Below are 24924 nucleotides of genomic sequence, written 5' to 3'. Positions count from 1 at the left end.
ATTGTGCTTTATACCTTTTCATATGTATTTAATGGATAAAAATTAATATGTAGAGATATTGACTAGGATTACATGTTATAGAACACAGACTTTTAGGTTCTTACTTGACTGATGAGAGAGTCACAGAATGTAAAACAAATATGTGAAGTAATTAATTACTGTAATTAAAAATTGGTAGATGCTTAAGTTTCTATCAAGAATCATTTGGTCTGAAAATACCTTATTAATATTTCTGTACCACTTATTTTCTAAAATTACATGTGGTCTTTTATAAGAATTTTATTGCTTATTGTACTTCAGAATTACTTCATGTTGCTAATTTGGTTACTTTAGGTTTTGGTCAATTTAGAATGAGTATTGATAGTTTTTGTTTCTGAGCATTGGACATCAGGATCATTCATTTTCCTTGTTTACTTTTATTGCTAGTTTGTTTTGAAGTACTGGGTGTGTTTATTCTTTGTTGCTTCTAGGTTACAAGTTACAGTTTCTTTTAAGATGAAGGGTAAATAGTCTAGCTGTCATTTTTACTTTTAGTGACTCATTGTGTGTTGCCTGTTGAGGGGCGCTTTCTTTTCACAGCAAGAGCTTGTTCAACCCTAAAGCCTTGTCTATTTAGGTAAACAAAACATTCTTTTTTTTTTTTGAAGATGAGTTGCTTGTGTAGCATTTCAAGTTCACCAATACCTTTATTTTAGCCTTGCTTTAAGTCTTTTTATTATAGATATCAGATGTATCTAAAATTGTCAAGACTGCAGAGACTGGGCAAGTTGTTCTTTTGGAGCCCATTAATCCCATTTATAATAGATTTTCTGGGCTGGGTATGGTGGCTCACACCTGTAATTCCAGCACTTTGGGAAGTGGAGGCGAAATAATTGCCTGAGCCCAGGGGTTCAAGACCAGCTGGGGCAACATGGTGAGACCTCATCTATACAAGAAATCAAAAAATTAGCTGGGCAAGGCAGGGCATGCCTGTGGTTCCAGCTACTTGAAAGACTGAGGTGGAAGGAAGGTTCACCTGTGCCCAGCAGGTCAAGGCTGTGGTGGCTGTGAGCGTGCCACTGCACTCTAGCCTGGGCAACAGAGTGACACTCCAACTCAAAAAAAAAAAAAATTCTGCTTAGGTTTATAGCAGAAAGCAGAAACTTGCCTACTTTTTGTCAATAGAAGAAAAAGGCTGACTTCTAGCACTGAGTTTGAGAAACGATATTTACTTTTAATATCTCAGTACTAGAAGGGTGAATCGAATGGGCAGTCTCTTTTGACTTGACAATTGGAAACTTGATACATTGTTTACAAGTGATTTGGGTTGAAATAGAAATGTTTTATTAGATAAAGCATTTGCATAAAAAACAAAGTTGTTTTGGATTTATTTTTTGCTAACTCTTTTGTGACCCAGAAATCTTTGGTTTTCTGTGAGACAGTCTGACAGTGATATGAGGTCTCAGGTGATACCATAGTTGCAATTACATTTATTTCATTTTAGTTTCTTAAGGATAACCAATTTTCACCAAATAGGAACTTTTTTTTTTTTTTTGAGTTGGAGTCCCACTCTGTCGCCCAGACTGGAGTGCAGTGGCCGCTCCCGGTGACTGCAGCCTCACCTGATGGGCTCCGGAGATCCTTCCACCTCAGCCTTCCAAGTAGCCGGAACTACAGGCGCGCACTACCACACCCGGCTGATGTTTTGATTTATTGTAGAGATGAGGTCTCGCTGCCCAGGCAGGTCTCGAACCCGCGAGCTCAGGCAATCCACTCACCTCAGCCTCCCAAAGGCACGGGGTTACAGGCTGAGCCACCGAGCCTGGCTCAAATAGAAACTTTTAAAGACATGTGTCATTTTGGAAGTTATTTTTGCCACTTTAAACCTAAATGGCAGTCAGTGAAGAATTTTAACTGGACATATTTTCAGAAATTTGCCTCGTATCACAGTCATTACTGGATGTTAGCTTTGCCTTTTTAGATATAGAGAAGATTGGTTTATCTTATTTCCATGCTGTAAAACAGAGGCTGGCAAACTTTTTTCTGTGAAGGGACTGATAGAAAATATTTTAGGCTTTGTGGGCCATAAGGTTTCTGTTGCTGTGATTCGGTCCTGCTGTTGTTACCAGCATGGAAGCTGCCATAGGCAATACGTTTAATTTTAAGGAATTACAGCTGTCTGTGCTTGTGTCTGTGATCTAAAGCAGGAACTTTTTTCATTTCTTGAAATACTGAATTGGAGACCTCAATAAATTCTAATTAAGGTGCTGAATTTTCCTCATGAACACTATATTTGAATATTGGTAAATACCTCATTGGTTGCTAGTGAGGAGCTTTTGAATATGTGTAAAACTTGTCAGGGAAACTTGAAAGGTCTTGGAGTGTGGCTCATTTCTAGTCCATTAGGAGGCTGAGGATCCTTGTTTTGAGACCATAAAGTTACTGCTCTGGGGGGTTCCTTGTGTAGCTCTGTCTCCTCTGATTCTATAGCATCGCCATCTCTTTGGAATATGCCATGGCAGTGTAGGAGACCTTTCTCTGCATTGGCTCGTAGTGTTTGGGAGTTGATTGACTTTCTGATAAATAAACTTGAGTACTTATTATGTCCAGTCTTACTGTAGTAGTCTGTGAGACGATAAAGATAAGCCATGGAGCTTACTTTTGACAAACTAAGTATAGTGAGGAAACTGGGTATTTTAACATAAAACTTATAAAAATTTTCTGTGGCCCGCATGTATTACATGTACCATAATTTATTTACTTAGCCCCTTCTTAATGGACTTGATCAGTATTACTGATTTGCCTCTTGCCTCAGCCTCCAATATGTCTTGGCATGGCACGGTGACCGGTTCCATCTACATTTAAAATTTTACTCTGTTGTTTATTATGGAAATTTTGCATTAATTTTGCTTTTTAAAAATAATTAAATTACAATATCTTTAAAAAGTCTTGACTACAGAGCATTTTGCTACTCTCTTAAATTTGCATTCAAAGCTAGTGCCTTACTCTCTGCATCCTTATAGCCCTGCTAGTTACATATCTGATGACACGTATACTGGATGTTGCAGGAGATCAACTGTGGGGACTCTGACTGTTATCTTTTCCTGAAGAGTGTTTGTCCTAGCCAGTTGTCAGCTTTGCCTGACTCACATCCAAACTCAGGCTCCCCAGACGGGCTCAGCAGCCACATCTGTACCTCACTTTAGTTTGCAGCCTCATTCCCTCTGCCTCACACTTGTATCTTCTGAGGCCAGCCACAAACCAGCAGGGTTTTCATGTACACTGCAGGTCTTCTCCTGTTCTGATATCCTCCTTTCTGGGTTTCCTCTTCCCTTTCTTCACACTCTGTAAACCCCAGACCTTGTGGTCTTCCCTCTCAAGCTGGTCATCCATAGATTTCTGATTGAGGGCCAGCTGCCCTGTGTTGTGTAATCTTGCCTAAATCTCAACATATTTGCCCTCCTTATTTTAAAAAAAATTCTTATTTTTTTTAAGGGGACACTTATCTCCAGTTTCTGACACCTTTGGCTACTTTCCAGTCCCCTTAAACAGGCTCCTATGTTTTGTTCAGAATTTATTATTTTATTGGTGAGAGGGTTAGTTCAAAGGAGGCTACTCTGCTGTTGCTGCAGCTCATTCATTTTTAGCCTTTTTCCCCCTAGAATAAGCATTTAAGGCTGTGTGTGTATGTATATGTATATTTCACTAGCTTTACTTGACAAGTTTGGCTTAATATTCATTATTTTTCAGTTCTATATATTGCCTATTTTTTCCTATAATTTCTTATTTGAACTATTTTTATACAAGTATACTTTTAATTTTCTTCTTCTTCTTCTTCTTTTTTTTTTTTTTTTTTGTTCTTTTTTGAGTCAGAGTCTCATTCTGTCGCCCAGGCTGGAGTGCAGTGGCGCACACACAGCCACCCCAGTGTCGACCTGCTGGACTCAGGCGATCCTTCCACCTCAGCCTTCCAAGTAGCTGGAACTACAGACGTGCACTACTATGCCCTGTTAATTTTTTGATATGTTGTAGAAATGAGGTCTCATCAAGTTGCCCAGTCTGGTCTCAAACCCCTGGGCTTGAGCAGTCCTCCTGCCTTGGCCTCTCAAAGTGCTGGGATTACAGGCTTGAGCCACCACGCCCATTTCCTTCTTTTTTTGTCTCACTCCTGCACCCAGGCGAGAGTGCATTGGCACAATCCTAGCTCGCGGCAGCACAGCCTTGACCTCTTGAGCTCAGACGATCCTTCTGCCTCAGGCTTCCAAGTAGCTGGAACTATAGGAGAGCACCACTATGCCCAGCTAATTTTTTAATTTTTTGTAGCAATGAGATCTCACTATGTAGCTTATGCCAGTCTCAAACTGTTGGATTTAAGCAGTCCTCCTACCTTAGCCTCTCAAAGTTCTGGGATTACAGGTATGAGTCACCACACCTAGACTTCTTTTAATTTTCTAAATGTTGTTTGGGGTTTTAAAACTTTTCTTTTTTTTTTGAGTTGGAGTCTCACTCTGTCGCCCAGACTGGAATGCAGTGGCTGCTCCCGGCCACCGCAGGCTCGACCTGCTGGGCTCCGGCGATCCTTCCGCCTCAACCTTCCAAGTAGCCGGAATTACAGGCATGCACTACCACGCCCAGCTGATTTTTTGATTTATTGTAGAGATGAGGTCTCGCTGCCCAGGCGGGTCTCGAACCCATGGGCTCAGGCAATCCACTCACTCAGCCTCCCAAAGGCGCAGGATTACAGGCTGAGCCACCGAGCCCAGCTGGGGTTTTAAAATTTTTAAAATGACCTGAGTTCTTTTTGTGTATATTCCCAGTATTGGGATTGCAGGGTTATATGGAAGGTCAATTTTCATAACTTTTAGGAATCACCACACTGATTTTCACAGAGGCTGAACATGTTCTCATAAATAGACCTTGAACAACTACCATATTATTATAAGAAAAGGAGTGAAAGTGGCAGGAAACTGCAGCGAGGGGTTGGGGGGTGGGGAGGTGGGATTGACAGTACTCGATATCTGCCTGGGGAAGAGGGGGCATACCTCATCGATAAGGGTACCCGCATGGTGAGTATTTGTATACCTAGCCCTGAATTGTACCCCACAATTTTAAACGAAAATGAAAAGAGGAAAAAAAACTTTAAAAATTGATTTTTAGTTTAATTACATGGTGAATCAGAGAATCAGCTTAATGTTTTAAGTACTGTAAGAGATGTCTTAGAATCTTCCATTATTGTGGACAAGTCAGCTTTTTCTGGTAGTTATATCAATATAACCTTTATATATTTTTGAGACTGTATTAGGTGCATACAAGTTTAGAATAATAGCCTCCTAATGAACTGAACCTTCTAGCATTATAACCTCGATATCTTTAAAAATGCTTTTTCTGAAAGTATTTTCTCTTTTTTTATTTTAAAGATGTGGGGTACAATTCAGGGTTAGGTATACAAATATTCATTATGCAGGTACCTTTGTTGATGAGGTGTGCCCCTCCCTCCCCTGGAAGTTTCCCTCAACTGCCAATCCTATCCCCCCTTCCTAGCAGTTTCCCACTACTGCCAATTCCTTTCTTATAGTATTATGATAATTGTTCAAGGTCCACTTATGAGTGAGAACATATGATACTCTCTTCTTTGTTTTTGTGATAGATCACTGAGTATGATAGACTCTAAATCCATCCAAGTTGCTGCGAAGTCCATATGTTGGTCCTTCTTTGTGGCTGTATAATATTCCATTGTGTATATGTACCACTTTTTTTTTTTTTATCCAGTCCAGTTTCAGTGGGCAGCTTGGTTGGTTTCATGTGTTTGCTGTTGTGAATAGAGCTGCAACAAACATGCATGTACAGGTATCTTTTTTGTAGAATGATTTGAGTTCCTCTGGGTATATTGCCAATAGGAGGATTGCTGGGTCATATGGAAGGTCAATTTCTAGTTCTTTCAGAAATCGCCACACTGGCTTCCAAAGAGGTTGCACTAGTTTGCATTCCCACCAGCAGTGTAGAAGAGTTCCTTTTTTGTCTGCATCCTCACCAGCATCTGTTGTTGTTTGTTTTATTAATGATATCCATTCTTATCTTACTGGGCTTAGGTGGTATCTCAGTGTGATTTTGATTGGCATTTCTCTGATGATTAGTGAGGGTGAGCACTTTTTCATGTGTCTGTTGGCTGCCTGTATATCTTCTTTTGAGAAATGTCTATTCATGCCTTTTGTCCACTTTTTAATGGGGCTGTTTGTTTTTTCCTTTTGGTGTGTTTGAGTTCCTTGTAGATCCTAGATGTTAGGCCTTTGCTAGATACACAGTTGGCAAATATTTTTTCCCATTCTGTGGGCTGTCTCCCTGCTCTCTTGATGGTTTTTTTTTGTTTTGTTTTGCAGAAGCTCATCAGTTTGATGAAGTCCTACTTGTCTATCTTATTTCTTATGGTGTGGACACTTAGGGTTTTGATCAGGAATTGGTTGCTAGTTCCAATTTCCATAACGGTGTCTCCTGCATTTTCTAAGATTCTTATAGTTTGAGATATGTTTAGGTCTTTGATCCATTTAGAGTTCATTTTTGTGCATGATAAAAGGTAGAGGTCCTGGGAAAGTATTTCCTATTAATGTAGCTACCTCAACCTTCTCTCTCTCTCTCTCTCTTCCTCTTTTTTTTTGGTTAGTGTTTGCTTGATATATCTTTTCTCATTCTTTCAACCTTTCTGTGAACTTTTTAGATATGTCTCTTTTAAACATCACACGGTTGGTATTTGTTTTGCATCCAACCTAACTATCTATTATGTATGTATGTATGTATGTATGTATGTATGTATGTATGAATGTATGCATGTATGTTGAAGTCTCACTCTGTCACCCAGGCTGTATTGCAGTGGCATGCTTGTAGCCACAACCTTGACCTGCTGGGCTCAGGCAATCCTTCCACCTCAGCCTTCCAAGTAGCTAGAACTACATGCATGTGCTACTCACGCTCAGCTAATTTTTTTATTGTAGAGACAAGGTCTTGCCAAGTTGTCCAGGCTGGTCTCAAACCCGTGGGCTCAGGCAATCCTCTTGCCTCTACCTCTCAGGGTGCTGGGATTACAGCCTGGGATTATATCACACCCAGCTCAATTTATGCTTTTTAATAGAACTACTCTGTTCATTAACATTTGTGATTAGTGAAACACTTGGGTTCATTTCTTCTATCATATTTTTTGTTATGGATTTTCTGAGTTCTATTTCTAATCTCCCTCCCTCCTTCTCTTTCTTTGTCCTTCTTTTGAAGTCACTAAGATATTTTCTGAGTTCTTTTGGTTTTCTTCTAGTGTTTTAAAAATTTACTTCAGTTTCTTTCAGTGATTAGCCCTTTGTTTTTTGTTTTTTTTTTTGAGTTGGAGTCTCACTCTGTCGCCCAGACTGGAGTGCAGTGGCCACTCCCGGCCACCACAGCCTCTACCTGCTGGGCTCCGGTGATCCTTCCGCCTCAGCCTTCCGAGTAGCCGGAACTACAGGCATGCACTACCACGCCCGGCTGATTTTTTGATTTATTGTAGAGATGAGGTCTCGCTGCCCAGGCGGGTCTCGAACCCACGGGCTCAGGCAATCTACTCACCTCAGCCTCCCAAAGGCGCAGGTTTACAGGCTGAGCCACCGAGCCCGGCGTGATTAGCCCTTTTAAAGCATGCTTTGATGACTGTCTTTCTCTCCTGAACAGTAGAATGGTCTTAGGATGAATATTTTTATACTTATATCCTAGATTACATTCATTCGTGGACTGTATCTTAGTTCTGTTGAAAGTTTTTCAAAAAACCTCATATTTTAGGCATTTTAATCACTACTTTACCACCAGTGTTTACTTCTGTGTACTCACATCTCCCTTTACTTACTATCTCTCCTTGTACCTGAGAACATTCTTCTGAGATTATTTTCATTTTTCCTGAAGTCTCTCCTTCATATTCTTTTAGTTCAGGTTTGTGTTAAAATTTCAGTGGTTTTCTTTGGCATTATTTTTACTTTATCCCCTTTGCTGAAAATCTTTTTGCTGGGTTTGTAGTTCCACATTTATTATTATTTTATCTCTGTACTTGCAAAATGGAATTTCCCTGTCATTTGGTTTCTATTTTTTTACTGAAAGCTGAGCTTTCAGCGTAGTTACTCTTTTGTAGATAGCATGTCTTTTTTTCTGACTGTTTATAAAATATTTTTGTCTTTGGTTTTCTAGTTTGTGTGTGATGTGTATAGATTTGTATTGATTTTTATTTATCTTTCTTGAGTTTTTTTGGTGTGTGCTTCCTGAATCTGAGGGTTTATATATACTCATTTTTGAAAAGGTCTGAGCCACTGTCTTTCTGAAAATTTTTTTTTTCTTAATTCTTTCTATTCTTTTTATTTTATTTTATTTTATTTTTTTGAGTTGGAGTCCCACTCTGTCACCCAGACTGGAGTGCAGTGGCGGCTCCTGGCTACAGCAGCCTCGACCTGCCGGGCTCCAGCGATCCTTCCGCCTCAGCCTTCCAAGTAGCTGGAACTACAGGCGCGCGCTACCACGCCCAGCTAATTTTTTTGATTTATTGTAGAGATGAGGTCTCGCTAAGTTGCCCAGGCGGGTCTCAAACCTGCGGGCTTAGGCAATCCACTCACCTCAGCCTCCCAAAGCGTGGGATTACAGGCTGAGCCACCGAGCCTAGCTCTGTTCTTTTTTTATGGAACCCTACTTGGAAGAATGTTGAACTTTCTGACTTCAGTCTCCAGGTACTCAAACCTTTCTTTCTTCCTTTTTTCTCTTTTGGTATAGTTTCTTTAGCTTTATTTTCTATTTTGTATTTCTCCTCTCCTATGTGTCTACCCTTGTGTTTTATGTTTTGATTATTATAGTTTTCATTTGTTATAAATTCTGCTGTTATTGTTGAATTGTTTAATCATTCATAATAGTAACCCTGGCTTCTTGATCATGTTTTTAATTTAAAATTATCTTCACCTATTAAACATACCCATTTTCTATTCTGCAGTTGATGCTTCTAGTATTTGAAAAAAATTTGGTTCTGGCCCTGTCATTGGTTCTTTGTGTTACTTTTTAAAAATATGTTTTATTGCTGGGAACAGTGACTCAAGCCTGTAATCCCAGCACTTTGGGAGGCAGAGGTGAGAGGATTTTCTGAACCTACAAGTTCGAGAACAGCCTGGGCAACTTGGTGAGACCTCATCTCTACAATAAATCAAAAAAATTAACTGAGTGTGGTAGCACACTCCTGTAGTTCTAGCTACTTGGAAGGCTGAGGTGGAAGGATTGCCTGAGCCCAGCGGGTTGACGCTGGGGTGGCTGTGAGCGTGCCACTGCACTCCAGCCTGTGCGACAGAATGAGACTACAATTTTTTTTAAAAGTTTTATTATGATTTTTATTATAAACTCACATTTATTAGTATTGTATTGTGGGAATTCTTTGATAACTAGATTGAGATCCTTTTCTTTAATGTCTAGGAAACTGAGGAGAGCTCCTGTCCTAGGTCTACTATATGTTAAAATTACTGCTTGGGAATTTTTCAGCTTGCCAAAAATTGGATTCATGCTCAGCTTGAAAGTTTACTCTTCTGGCTTTCTGCACTGCCTGTGATCCGAATGCCTGTCTGTATCTGTCTGAGGCTTTTCCTTCTGTCCCTTAGCATGAAGCCATTATAACTGAAGCTCTAGTCTTCTGGAATCTATCATTTACATGTATCTCCCAGAATTTGTGCTCTCACTTTGTTCCTGGCTGGAATGTTTTTCTTTTTATTTATTACAAGTTCATTTATTATGTTAAAAGACTTTCCAAAATAATTGTCTAGGCTTTTATGTTGTTTGGGATATCTATTCTATAGTATTTGCAGAAAACAAAGTTCTATCATTTCCAACTTTCATTAGACTCTGCCTTGTCAGTCGTAGTTTAATTCCTGAAACAACTTGTGAAGTCCTATTCTATTCAGTAGACTGCTTTGTTGGTTGTGAGGTATGGTTGAGGTTGTAGTACTCTTTATCCCTCATGCTGTGGATTAAGCAGTTTTATATGTTCTGACCTGGCTACCTAGATGTCATGTTTAGTGTTTGTTGAGTGAAAAGATACCATTAGATTTTAGATAGCGGAATTGAACTTTGAGAGTACAGTACACATATGAATTGAGGGTTACTTGTCTATTAATGCAGGATGGAGAATAAAAGAGATCAATATTGTGAGATTTCCTGTGAGGTCCTGTTGGAGTCTCTTGATCATGTGAGCCTATAAAAGGTGGTATTATGGGGTAACATTGCTAAAGTTTCCCTTTTTCCTGTTGCCTCACATAGACAAACATTACTTTGTATACCTTTTACTTACTATACCTATTATCCAGATTGTAGAATTGGATGTTTGAAATGTGAAGAACACTCTAAACTGTTAAAAATGTCTCTTAACTATGAGAAATATTTAGTGTGAAATGTAGTGTGGATGGACCAGTATTCCAACACTATTTTCTTTTACATTTCAGGTTAATGCTGATGTCCCTGTACAATGTGAGCATCAATTTGAAAGGCTTGAAATATATCAGCGAGAGTCCAGGATTCATCCCTTTGCTGTGGTGGCTTTTGAGTGGTAAGGTGGTGGTCATCTGTACAGCTCCTTGTGCAGTTTATGCAGGTGTTTTATATATACGCAGTGTGTATTTTACATAGTAATACACACACACACATATATGTACACATACATACTATATTTTCCCTATGCATGCATATCTATGATAAAATTTAACATATAATTAGGCACAGTAAGAGATTAACAACAGCTAATAGTAAAAGAGAATGATTATAATAAGCCAGCGCCACTACTCTTGTGCTTTGGGGCTGTTATTAAGTAAAATAAGGGTGACTTGAACACAAGTGCTGCCATACTGCAACAGTCGACCTGATCACTGAGACAGCTACTAAGTGACCTAAAGGGTGCATGGTGTATACACCTGCATATGCTGAACAAAGGGATGATTCACATCCCTGGTGGGATGGAGTGGGATCATGAGATTTCATCGTGTTACTTGGAATGATGTGTGATTTAAAACTTATGAGTTGTTTATTTCTGGAATTTTCCATTTAATTTTTCCTGACTGTGGTTGACTGTGAGCAAAAAACTGTGGAAAGTGAACGTGGGGATAAGAGGGGGCTACTGTACACTTGTTCCTGTGTAACTGGAGAAAGTTTGATAGTATTCGAAAGTAGGAGTGATCATCTCAATATGTTCATTCTTTAAAAAAATTATTTCAGATTATAAAGAAAATTCATTGGTATGCTAAGATGTTTTTAGTTCTGTTTTGAAGTATTGCTTTCAATTTACTGATGATTGTATAAAGAAAAACTTTCTATAAAACATCTAGTAAGTAGCATCAACTTATCCCATTCTTCATGAACAATATGTAGACTATGTGGCTCTGAATATCAGGAAGAAGACCTATTATTAAATAATTTTGATAGAAAGAAATTGTCGAGGGGTACACATGTATAGTATATGTGTGTTTTAAAATTTTCTTTAAAGTAAATGACTTTACTGCTTCTTTTCCTCTTCACTCTTACCACCAATTTAACCTAAAGCTTTGTCCCAATGTCATTATAATTTTAACACTATATATTTAATGGGTATACATTTCACTCAAGTGTGCCAACAAATTGACCTTTCTTGTTTCATAATTCAAATTAGTCTCTATCTTTGAGCTTTAGTTCCACATGGTGATGAATGCTTATTTTTTTAAACAGCTTTATCGAGTTATAATTGACATGCAATAAACTGTATATTCACTTGTAAAATTATTACCAAATTCAAGATAATGAGCAAACCCATCAACCTCAAAGGCACTTTGTGCCCTTCCTTCCTTTTAGCATCTTTGCTCCCCGCTTTCCAGAGCCACTCATCTCCTTTCTGCACCATAGTTTAGTTTTCATTGTCTACAGTTTTATATAAATAGATATGTATTGCTCCATTTTGCATTGCTATAAAGGAATACCTGAGACTGGGTAATTTATAAAGAAAGGAGGCTTATTGGCTCATGGCTCTGCGTGGCACTGGCATCTGCTCAGCTTCTGGTAAGGCCTCAGGAAGCTTTTACTTGTGGCAGAAGGCAAGGGGAGCTAGAATGTCACATGGGGAGAGCAGGAGCAAGAGAGAGAGAGAGAAGGAGGTGCCAGACTCTATTAAACATTTAACTCTGGTGTGAATTAATAGAACAATAACTCATTACCACAAGAATAGCACTTAGCTGTTCATGAGGGGGTCTGCCTCCAGATTCAATCACCTCCCTCCCTCAAGCTCCATCTCCAACCAGAAACCACATTTCAGCATGAGATTTGGAGGAGACAATGTCCAAACTATATCAGGAATCATAAAATTTGTATGTTTTCCTCGCTTCTTTCACTCAGCATAATCTGAGATTCATCCATGTTGCTGAGTGTATTAATAGTTAATTACTTTGTTTTGCTAAATAGTATTCCATTATGTGGATATACCACAATTGGTGTATTTATTCAGCTATTGATGGAATTTTGGGTTGTCTCCAGCTTTTGGCTAGTATAAATAGAGATGCTGTGAGCATTTTTGTACAAGTCTTTATGTGGACATCCTTCTTTCATTACTCTTGAGTAAGTGCCTAGGAGTAGAATGGCAGAGTCATATGGTAGGTGTATATTAGTTTTGACAGAACTGTCACCCTGTCTTCCAAAGTGGTTGTACTATTTTACATTCCCACCAACAATGTATTAATGTTCCAATTGCTGCATAGCTTCACCAATGCTTAGTATGGCCATTCTGTTTAATTTTAGACATTCCAGTAAAGGAATAGTGGTATATCACTGAGGTTTTAATTTGCATTTTTGTTATGACTGGTGATGCTGAGCAACTTTTTATGTGCTTGTTTTCCATCCATAGAGCTTTGAGGAAGTGTCTGCTCATAAGTTGTAGTCATTTAAAAAATGATAGGGTTGATTCTTACTATTGAGTATTGAGAGTTCTTTATATATTTGGTATGTGAATCTTTTGTCAGATATATTGAAAAAAATTTTTTTTCCAGTTTGGCTTGTCTTTCACTCTCTTAAGAGCATCTTATAAAGAGCAAAATAACTGAATTTTGATAAAGTTTAATTTATCATTCCTTCTTTTATGAATCTTCATTTTGGTATAGAAATTTTTGCCCAAATCAAGGTTTCAAAGGTGTTTTCCTCTAATGGTTTTATAGTCATGCATTTTACATTTCGATATATGATTTGTATTGATATTTGTATGTGGTAAGAGATGTTTCTGTTTGTTTTTTGCATAAGGCTGTCTAGCTGATCCAGCACCATTTGTTTTGAAGGCTCCTTTCTCCAGTGAACTGTCTTTGCACCTCTATAGAAAATCAGTTGATATATGGTGGGGGTGGGGGGTTGCCAAAAAAATGCATACACATTTTAAGTATGATGTTTACTAAAAAGATGGAATTAATCAAATGAATGCTAGTGTCACCATGTGACAGTCAGAACAGTCAAAGAAAATGACAGAAGCGCGATAGAACAAATGTCATACTACACATTGCTACCATAATTTAATTCAACTTTGAAAAGTAATACATAGATAGCATCTCTTAAAATGTATTTATATTTTTATGGTACCCCCATATATAAAGGTCTAGTTTTGGAATCATAATATTATGTTCCATTGATTCATTTTTGTGTCATTATGCCAGTCAATATCATGCTTTATAATAAACCTTGATGGCTTTATACTATATCTTAAAGTCAGGTAGTGTACATCCTCCAAGTTTGTTCTCCTTTTTCAAAGTTGTTTTGGCTATTTTTAAGCCCTTTGCCTTTCCATATGAATTTGAGAATCAGCTTGTCAATTGCCACGAAAAAAATCTTGTTGGAATTTTTATTGGTATTGTGCTGAATCAACAGTTCAGTTTGGGGGATAATTGACATTTTAGCAATAGTGAGTCTTCCAATCCATGAACACAAGTGTTCATTTATTTAGATATTTTTGGAGCACAGGGATCACTCCTTTTTCTTCACATATTAGGAGCAGAGGAACTGACCTCCTTTGTTTCTGGCTGTCTTTTCAAGGATGTGTGTTAGGGAATATCCTGAGAAGAAAGAGATACTGTCTCCCTCCAAACCAAAGGATGGGTTTGTTTATACCCATGTAATAAAGATAATGTTTCCATCTAGGGCAAAGGGCGTTATTCCCATTATAAAATATTTGATTTCCCTGAGCTTGGGGTTCCTCTCCTGTGATGCAGCCCATGGCATGTGGATGACCCTGCAGAATTGCATCTTCAGCCAGCGTAAATGCTGATACTCTGGCTGTGGCTGCTGCTGTAACAAAGTTCTTTGTCTCGGAATCAAGAGTCTGTGTCTTCTGCCAGCATCTGTGAAATTGTACCATGCTAACTTGTTAGCTTGCAAGTGTGGTACAGCCCTAGACCTTCCACAATTTGAGGGGGCTACATTTGTACTCCATGATAACACTTGTCCACCAGGGTTGGATACTTGGCGAGACAGCATTCTTTCCTCTTGAGAATTGTAAAATCAGAATTGATTTCTAGACCTGACTTATAGGACAACTATCTAGGCTGGTTGTTATGGGCCATGTGCAAGCAGACAATGCCAGTTTGTGGTATGTAGTGGTAGTGTGAGAGAGAGGACAATTAAATAAGAATACCTAATACTTTTTGAATGCCAGTCACTGCTTTAAGTGTATTACATACATTCACAGATTTATCTCTGTGAATATGCCTATAAAGTAAATATTGTTTCTATTTTATAGAGGAAGAGGTTGAGGCATGTGGAGGCGAAGCAACTTATCCAGGATAACACAGCTACTAGGTGGTGGTGCTAGGATTTGAAGCCCTGACTGCCTAGCTCCAGATCCTGTCCCTTAACCGCTCTATGGGACTGCTTTTCAGCAGGAAGTGTGTTGGAGATGAATGCCTTAGTTCTGGATAACCTCTCATCTTTAGTTGACACTGGGTTTGGCATCACTTTGCTTCAGAGACAGTTGCCTTTAAACAATATGTCCGTCTCTATTTAGGCTACCTTGCAGACAGCGATCCTTCAGCCTCTGAATTGTTTTCTTTGTCATAAAAAGAGGAGCTTAAACTACATGTTCTCTATAGCCTTTCTAGCTGTGGTACTTCAGAAGTTTCCTGGGGTGAATGAAAATTGTTTTGACTTCTATCTTAATTTATGCAGCTCTGTCTGTAGGAAGCAACTCAAGAATGTTAGTTCTTGACACTCTTCAGAGTGTTCTTTGACTCAGGTGGTTTTTTCCTGCTTAACCTTTAGGTTATGGACAATATGGGGTCGTTGTTAAGTTGTGTTAATGCAATTTTTTGCTTTTGGGGAATCCCATGCTTTCTTATCCATGAAGACAATTACTGGTTCTTTCAACATAGTGAGTATAGCCCCAAACACCATAATTCTATTATAAGGTCATCTTAACTGATATTTTCAGAATCATTCGTTCTAAAGTCAAACAAAATAAGGTCTACATAAGCCCAGAGTGTTTGACCCCTGAGTTATGTATGAAATTACTTTAACTTAAAAATTTCCATTTGTGAAGCAAACATAATAATCACTACACCATAGAAACCCACTTAAAATTTAAATTTGTTATAGAATTTGGTATGTGTTTTTTTGTTTGTTTGTTTGTTTGGGTTTTTTTGAGTTGGAGTCTCACTCTGTCGCCCAGACTGGAGTGCAGTGGCCGCTTCCGGCCACCGCAGCCTCGACGTGCTGGGCTCCGGTGATCCTTCCGCCTCAGCCTTCCAAGTAGCCGGAATTACAGGCGTGCGCTACCACGCCCGGCTGATTTTTTGATTTATTGTAGAGATGAGGTCTCGCTGCCCAGGCGAGTCTCAAACCCGCGGGCTCAGGCAATCCACTCACCTCAGCCTCCCAAAGGCGCGAGATTACAGGCTGAGCCACCGAGCCCGGCTTGGTATGTGTTTTAAGAAGGTGAATATATATATTTTATAGAATACTAAAATAGCAATAAAAGTAGTTCTCTGAATAATTTGTACTTTTTGGTGCTTGGTGGTAGTGATGTTGCTGTTTTCAGAAGCTAGACTATCTTAACTGCTTAGGATAAGAAAATTTGAAAACTGGCTTATTCTATTCCTTTACTTTCGGGCAGATCTAGTTTATGAAAATATCTTAGATAAGAAACTCTTCTAATTTTTAAAAGATCTAGGAAAAAAGATCTAATTGTCCCTTTCAATAATCAATTCCTGCTTTTATCAATTTCCCCTCTTAGGAAATTTTATATATTTTAAAGAACGTGGGATTGGACTTGTTAGGCTCAGATTTGAATTGCAGTTTTCCTACTTGGAAACTTACCTAACCTCTTATAGTCTTGCTTTTCTGGTCTGTAAAATAGGAATTTCTACCTCAAGGATCCTAATGTATATTAAAATATGATACTGTCTCAGCGAGCACCTAATATAGTAGATGTTAAATAGGTGCTAGTTTTCCTTTTTATTTCTAATCTAAATATCTCATGCTGCTGTGAAAACTCATTTTCTTTTATTTTTATTTTTTTATCTAAAGGTGACAAGTTACTTGCAAGAATTCAAACTTCTGTGATCCAGAGTATAGCACCAGTAGCTGTTAATCATCTCTGACTAAATTATCTCATTTCCTTTAACCTTGCTGGACTTCATTTTTCTTCTCTTTATTCAACTATGTGACTGGCTTTTTTCCAGGCTTTGTCCACATTCTTCACATACCTCTTAAGCCACAGAACTGGCAAGAACTCTTGCAGATAGCTGATGAAGACAACGTGTATTGGGATGGTTACATGTTATAGAACTTAATGCAATCTAGTATTATCACACCTATAACAGTAATACTTCATTTCCTATCATGTTTACAATACTGAATGGACATAAATATGTATTTGGCTTATGTTTATTTGGCTTGTCTGAGTAACATGAAATATGGATCAAATTCTACCATATTTGTGTCTTCAGCCCAGACCTCTCTCCCAAGCTCCACACTCATAGATCCAACAGTCTACTTAACATTTCCACTTGGACATCTAATAGTCATTCACATTCAGTGTGTTCAGACTAAACTCTCAATCTTTTCTCAGACGAAATCCCAATATCATTTAACCCTAACTCTATTTTTCTAGTTTGTCAGACTTTTAAAAAACTTTGAGTGATTCTTGATTCCTTTTTATCTCTCACACCCACATCCAATTTGTTAGGAAATATTGATGGTTCTACTTTCAAACCATATCTAGAATTTGATCATTGTCTGCCACTGCCATCCAGTTTTGAGCCACCATCATCTTGGTTTGAGAGCTTCCTACAGGTCTCCCTGTCATCCACCCATCCAGGTCATGAGTTGGGACCCAAGAGTATGATGAACTAGATCCCTAACCAACTCTCCTTACCAAATAATCAAAATCAAAATGTTGGGTGAGAAGCAAAAAAGCATTTTAAAATGTACTCCTCTGTGCTAGAAAAAAAGATAGTTATACCCAGAGCACAAAAGTCAAGTGAGAGCAGGAGGACAGACGTTAACAGAGACCTTAGTTTCTTGCTTTAAGAGCATTTTTCAAAAAAAGTTTTTAGTGACAGGGTCTTGCTCTGTTGCTCAGGCTGGAGTGCTCACTGTAACCTCCAGCTCCTGGGCTCAAGTAATCCTCCTGCCTCAGTCTCCTGAGTAGCTGGGACTAAAGGCACATGCTACCACGTCTGGCTAATTTATTTTTTTGTAGAAATGGTATCTCGCTTTGTTTCCCAGGCTGGTCTTGAACTCCTGGCCTTTAGCGATCCAGGAGTCTCCTACCTTGGCCTCCCGAAGTGTTGGGATTACAGGTATGAGCCACTACATTTGTTCCTATTTTTCAAACTTGACCATCAGTTTTCATAGCTCACAGGGTATTGGGGACAGGACAAAGCCCAGGTCCCACCCCAGTGAATAGCCTAAAAGGGAACTCCTAAAGGTGTTTACCCACGGTATAAGGGTAAAATGAAAATACTCCCCAGATCCTTGTGGTCTTCAGAAAAATCATCTATTTTAGCCTTTGGCAATGAGCATAGTGGAGAAAATCCCTTCTGAGAATTAAGAGACTAGTTTTCATACAGGCTTGAAGCTTTCATTTAGACCACCTGGGTCGCCACTAGGAGAGTTAATTTTAAGCGTTAGCTTGACTGAACCATGAGGTACCCAGACATTTGGCCATACATTAGTTTGGTTGTGTCTGTGAGAGTATTTCTAGATGAAATTATTATTTGAATTAGTAGACTGAGTAAAGCAGATTGCCCTCCCCAGTATGAGTGGGCCTCATCCAATCAGTTGAAGACCAATAAAACAAAAAAAGACCGAGTAAAAGGGAACTCCTTCTTCTTGACTGCTTGAGCTAGGACCTGGGTCTTTTCTTGCCTTTGGACTCATATTGAAGTATCATCTCTTCTTGGGTCTTGAGCCTTCCAGCTTTTGGACTGGAACTACCCATCGGCTCTCCTGGGTCTCTAGCTTGCTGACTGCAGATTTTGGGACTTCTCAGCCTCTGTAATTGTGAGCTAGTTTCTTCTAATAAGTCTCTTTATCTGTCTGCCTACCTATCCATTCATTCATCCATCTTCATATCCTGTCGGTTCTGTTTCTCTGGAGAATCCTGACTAATACAATCCCCATTTAAAGAAAAATGCAAATCCTTTCTGAGGGATTCTCAGAAGATTTTAAATATAAATGCTTTATTATGTTAGTCAGCCATTTCTTAACACTTCTGCATTAGCCCAATGTTTAGCTTGTTAGTCCAACAAATATGGTTTTTGTCTTTAAGAAAATTTTGCTAACCTTACTGACTTGAAATTGTCCTTAAGAAAGTCCAATAAAACAAATATGTCAGCCTTTCCACAAAAGGGTCTGGAGACTGTTCTCTTTGATTAATCAAAGCTTACATAACTATAATAAGAAACATAATCTAAGCATTTGATTTTTAGCTGTTGATAGAATTAAGTGGTCAAATGACTACATCGTATGTTGAAAGATGTCAGAAAACACTTGGCTTTCTTATGTCCAACAAGCAGAGAGCAATCTAAACTTTACTGTAGTCTAATCAGTGTATAATTAACTCATAGGCACATTTAGAAAGGGGAGTGAGTTTACACAGGAAGATGAGTTTGGTGTGGGACATGCAGTTTGAGGTCACAGTACAAAAAAAAAATCCAAATGGAAATAGATAAAAAGTAATTGGAGATGAGAAACTTGGAATTCACATGATGGACTAGTGGCATGGGCTTGGGATTCATTCTTAAGGAAGTGACAAAGCATAGAAACTGGGAGTGTGGAGAACATCACCTAGCAAGGCTGGCAGAGGCATGGAGGCCCTGTAGGAGTTAAGTTAGGAGAGGCAGTTGAAGATTCAGAAGGTGTGCCTAGTCCCTCTCCTGCTGTTAGTTTGTGGTTCTGAGCAAGTTCTTTCAATTCTGTGATACTCTGACTTGTGATCTACAAAATAGAAATGTTTCTGTCTGTTTGGAACAGGATGGCCTTGAGAATTTAGAAGAACAGTAAATGGAAATGCTTTATAAATTTTTAAAGGTCAGACTCGGTGGCTCAACCTGTAACCCCAGCACTTTGGGGGGCTGAGGTGAGAGGATTGCCTAAGCCCAAGATTTCGAGACCAGCCTGGGCAACTTGGCGAGACCTTGTCTCTACAATAAATAAAAAATTAGCCAGGTGTGGTAGCACATACCTGTAGTTCTGCCTACTTGGAAGACTGAGGAAGAAGGATCGCCGGAGCCCAGCATGTTGACACTGGGCTGGCCTCCAGTGTACCACTGCACTCAGCCTGGGCGACAGAGTGAGACTCCAACTCAAAAAGATTTTTTTTTTAAGAAAAAAATAGTTATTTGAAAAAAATAGAATGCTCATTAAAGTCTGATATAACTCAAAAGTCAAGAAAATAAGATTGGAGAGAAACATTTGACCACAGAATTATTGGTGATGTTTGAAAAGGTTTCCCATTATGTACAGACTTAGTTAGAAACAGGGATAGTTCAAGGAGGAATAGAGAAGAAGTAGAGTAGTAAGGTAATGTTGCTTTGGGAGGGGTTGTTGGTGAAAGGAGAGTTTTCTCTATTAAGGGTAATCAGGTTCCAATATTCAGGTTTTCAATCTAATATGGAAAGGAAATAATTAAGAACAAGAATTAATATATTTTACATCAAAATACACTGTGACCTTCTTAATACTTTCTTGGGCTAGGAGTTAAGTATTCTTTTGCAGTTCATCTTCAGACAGTGGCTTTTATTACATAAAAGTAGGTTATTGCAATATAATATTTGCTCTATTTTTGGTGGTTTTAATATAGGTCACAAATATTGGAATAACTTTTATAATAATTCTGTGTGAATTCTGTATTATTCTTTAAGAAAAGATATCATTGAGTGGTCTTCATTAACTCATTGATGAAAGATCTAGGTACTTAGAATTATTGTTCTTTATAAGGTTATGAAACTCCAGCTAATTAAATTTTCCATATGATTAGTAGGCCTTCCAGCTGTGCACACTGTCTATTGATGGCAAACTTAGTTATATAATATCTTAGAAACCCTTTCTAGTCAGGTGTCAAAAGAAACCCAGTAGGAGATAAAAATAGGGAAGTTAGTGCTTGTCAAATATTTATGGGTTACATTTCTTATATTTCAAATATTTGTGGGTTACATTTCTTATGCTTGTCAAATATTTGTGGGTTACATAAATATTTGTGGTTTACAATGGTATACACAAGTATACCATTGTAAGTGCTAAGATTGTAAAGAAAAACTTGGACATTCCCAATCTTCTGGTCCCAGAGGTGGTCCTGAATGCCTTGGAAGGTGGACAACTCGAGTCCTCTGTCCCCTTCCCAAACCAGAGTGTCCCTCCAGACCATAGAGACTCAGTAGACTGGACTGCTACATCCCAGAGCAACCACACAACTTCAGCTCAGGAACAGCACAGAGGGGAACACCCTATCCCCATTTAACCTGGGAGGCTGTGAGGGAGGTTCTGTTTACGTTATGTGCGGGTCACAGGATTCTTCAAAGTCTTTCTTACATTTATGATGTACCAAAGCATTTTAAGATTGTTATTGCCATTTTACATGATGTAAAACTGTCCATTAGATAGTGGTAAGGGGAATGCAGTTCCTGAGCTGACTGCAGCTTGGATTAGAACCCACATTAGCTTTCCTCCATGATTTATTTGGTTGTGTATTTTGTCCACATCCTTTCTCCCTTCCCTCACTTCTACCCAGCTTTATTCAGGGCTCCCTTTCATGGGCTATATGACTCAGGGAAAGAGATGCTAAACTCCAATAGGGGTTTCTAGAGAAAGAGAAAGGGGGGAAGAGGGTGAGAGAAGAAGAAAGCAAAGGAGGGAGGGAGAAGGAGAAAGAGAGGGAGGGCGGGAAGGAAAGGAAGGGAGGAGGGAAGGAAGGGAGGGAGGGAGGGAGGAAAGAAAACGTACACACACCCAAACCTGTGCCTTGGTATTCATGGTCAGGTCATCAACCCTAGTAATTATAATTTAATTGGTGTGGAGTACAGGCATCAGGATTTGTAAGACTCTACAGAGGATTCTGATGTGTGAGAAAGGGTTGAGAATGAATGGTCTGAGCTAGTCCTGGCTATCCTATCATTGTGCCAGTGGTGTGTTTAGGGTTCAAGGCATAAGCCTGGCATCCATCTGCCATCAGTGCATGGTCCAGAGGTAGGCACATGATCTGAGTAGTTCTATCCAGACCTGAGGGATGAGTGAGAGTCTCCTCCATCACTGGTGATTAACAAGGAAGTGTATGGCCCCTGAATGCCAGCCTTACAGTGGATGCTGTCAGGATAAAGTGGAGAGAATGAACCCAGGTCTTTGATAATTGAGACATTGAATCCAGCCGTTTTTGGACTTCTTGTTCCGTGAGATAATAAATGTCATTACTCTTTAAGTCACTGTGAGCTACAGTTTTGTGCTTGTATTTTTTCTTGTTTTTAAAAACATTTTAGATTCAAGGGGTACATGTGCAGGTTTGCTACATGGGTATGTTGCATGAGGGTGAGGTTTGCACTTCTGTTGAACCTGTCACCCAAATAGTGAACATGGTACCCAATAGATAGGTTTTCAACCTTTGTCCCCCTCCTGTCTTCTCCCTTTAGGAGTCCAGTGTCTGTTGTTGTCATCTTTATGTCCATGTGTACCCACCCAATGGTTTGCTCCCACAGTTTTGTACTTGTAGCTGGTAGTATTTTCACTTACTGTTTCTATTATAATACTGTAACAGTTTCCTAAATCAATTCCAAGTTTTTTGATATGGATGGAATAAAGGATATAAAGCAGGTGTGATAGTTGGAGGTAACATTTCCATTTGCTTGGGGACATACCCTGCCAGCATCAATGTACTTGCTTTGCTTTTCTTTACAAGATACGGAGACATCAGGTGTAGATAGAGAGGTCAGCATAACCCTCTTCATGTGGGTGAGAGGTGGAGGTAGAAGGAGAGGGTGCTGGAGTACTGACCTGGTATGTCAGCTGTAGGTCTTAAGCAAGCTCACTGACTGCCTGAAGGATGATGACAACAGTGTTGCCTCAGAGAGGTTATGAGAATTGAGCACCCGACACTATGGGATGAACTGCAGTACATAGAGCTACATAGAGCACCGAACAGGTCCTGGTCATTGGAGTAGGTTGAGCCACATGAAATTGCCAGTTTTTGTCCATTTTAGACCTATAAAAGTGACATTTTCACATGGTTTAGCTGAACAATTACTTTAATAATGATAGCAGTTATCATTAATAAAAAATGAAAGTGGAAATTGAGAATGTCGTGGGCATAATTAAAGCATTATTTTGGCTTCAAATAATGTTCAGTGAAAGTTTTTTAAAACTGAGTTAGCCATGTTTCTAAGACTTTAGTCAAAGAAATAACCTACATGTTTAATTTGCAAGACTGCACAGAGTATTTAATTCATAGGAGTACAACAGGGTTGCCTTCTACAGGTTGCTGTGCAGACTGCATGTGACTGGTGTTTTAGTAGTGAACAGATGCAAAAGTAAACACGAACACAGCACATTGACCTGTGATAGCTATTGTACTGAAGCCTTTCCTCGTGGCACTTCTAATCTTTATTACAGGCACATTTGACATCTGAAGACACTGAGGCACCTAGTAGTGTGGGGGCTCTCCAAGGTAGAATGCTGAGTGAGTGATGGTGTTTCAGTGGAGGTGATTCAACTTCGTGGTTGTAGACAGGTTTAATGCTGTGAACAGTAAGAAAGCCACAAAACAAATAGCAGATCATCAACTTCTTTTCCACTTAGAAATTTAAGACACTGAGCTTTTGACCCAGATGTGAGAGAATGGTTTCACATCTGATATTAATATCATTACATGCTCTTGGATATGGGAATTTGCAAATGACTTTTGAGTTGTGATTTAAATATTCTTAGGACCTTTCACTGTCTTTCCACTTGCCCTAAACTTGGATATTCTTTTAACTCTAACTAGGATGAAAGATGCCTTTAGGAATTTTCTGTCTATAGTGGGATCCTAAATATTTGTTTATGCTGTTGTCATTCTGAGTCTGAAAGATGTACTTCCTATTTATTTGGTAGAATTCCTCAACATCAGTGTGTTTCATTGTTTTGGGGGGCTAAAGAGACTATCCACTAAAGTGCAAATGCAGTTATGAGTGTAAAAGTAATTTATAAGTAGGGAATTGCTAGTCAGGTGTAAGTTATTTTTGTCGTCATCTCCTTCTGGAGAGAATCAGGTCTTCAGAGGTACTGTAGTTTGTTTGACAGTGTTAGGAATCAGCTGAAGAGATACAGCATCTTCTCAAGCTCCTAAAGGGAGCCTGAAAGCTTAGGTGAAGGTTGTGATTTTCTGTGGCAGGTTTAGGCTTCTTCCATGGAAATGTGAAGGTTTTGAAATACATTTCCCTTATTGTCAGCATGATGGGATGGTGCTGCATCTCCCTAAAAGATGAGCATGCTTGTGTGTCTAGGCAAAGCATCATGTCTTTATATTCTGTAACCTCTGTGACTGACTCAATGCACCTGTTATCAGAATGGTGATATAAATGCCCTGTAACATTTGAGAAATGCCAAACCTGGGAGGTCCAAATATTTTGAATTCCAGTTCTTAAAACAGGAAGGAAATATGAATGGGCTGTTTGAAAAGCATAGCGGGAGTTCCATGAGAAGTAGAGTGAGGGAAGGCCCTGCCACTCCTGGGCTTTGCTAGCCCTTGTGCATGCTGTGGGTTCTGTAGGCTTCATCAAGCTTGGGAGTAGCAGAAAGCAGAGCCCTTATGAGCTGCCCCCTCAGCAGGAGAGAAGGAAAAGCAGCTCTGGGTAGGCATGTCCAGCAGTCCTGAGGCTGAGAGCTGAGGAAAGTGCCTCCCAGCAAGGAAAGTCAAGATCAGTCCAGCAGATGATTGAATTTCTCATAGAGAGCAGACCCTTGTATACACTGTGATCTTCAATGGGTGTGGGTATTGGGGTCAGGGAAGCCTGGTCCACAACTTTTACCAGAATTTAGAAAGGGCTTAAACTCAAATAAAGGTTTAGGAACCATTGCTCCCAAGGTAAATCATCCAATTTGTAGATTTACGAGATGATTTCAGAGGAGTCAGTCAATGTTTGGCAACTGACTAATAGTAAGGATAGTCAGTTTTCTTTTTTTTTTTACCCCAGTTTAAGTGCTAAATAGAATAGTTGCAGGCTGAAAGGGCATGGTGAAGTATCTGTAATGTTTTCTCAGGGGAGGGCAGGGTGGTAGCAGTTCCCTAAGAGACCCTGCAGGGCCCATTGTCTGGCATCCTCCCTCTCTGAGGGCCCCACAGTCATCCCAGTCATGAAAGGCTGCTAGTGACTGGGACACTCTTATCCCATCAAGACAAGATTCCTTCTTCCAAGTTTCTGACTTTTTAGCAAACCAAACTACCCATCATGAAGTTGC

The 24924-nt window shown here is 39.2% G+C and overlaps 1 protein-coding gene across 1 annotated transcript in view; it reads left to right on the top strand.

Moving 5' to 3' along the window:
- The window catches only part of HSF2BP (heat shock transcription factor 2 binding protein), a 116315-nt gene that overhangs the window by 63596 nt on the left and 27795 nt on the right, over positions 1-24924 (top strand). The window contains exon 7 of the mRNA XM_008070978.2: positions 10452-10555. Within this exon, the coding sequence (XP_008069169.1) occupies positions 10452-10555 (104 nt within the window). The remainder of the gene's footprint in view (positions 1-10451; positions 10556-24924) is intronic.

The sequence above is a fragment of the Carlito syrichta genome, unplaced genomic scaffold (assembly GCF_000164805.1).
Source record: "Carlito syrichta isolate Samal-C Ts95f unplaced genomic scaffold, Tarsius_syrichta-2.0.1 Scaffold314085, whole genome shotgun sequence".
Classification (NCBI taxonomy): Eukaryota; Metazoa; Chordata; class Mammalia; order Primates; family Tarsiidae; genus Carlito; species Carlito syrichta.
The sequence above is the reverse complement of the archived record's forward strand: the minus strand, read 5'-3'. Positions and strand labels throughout refer to the sequence as shown.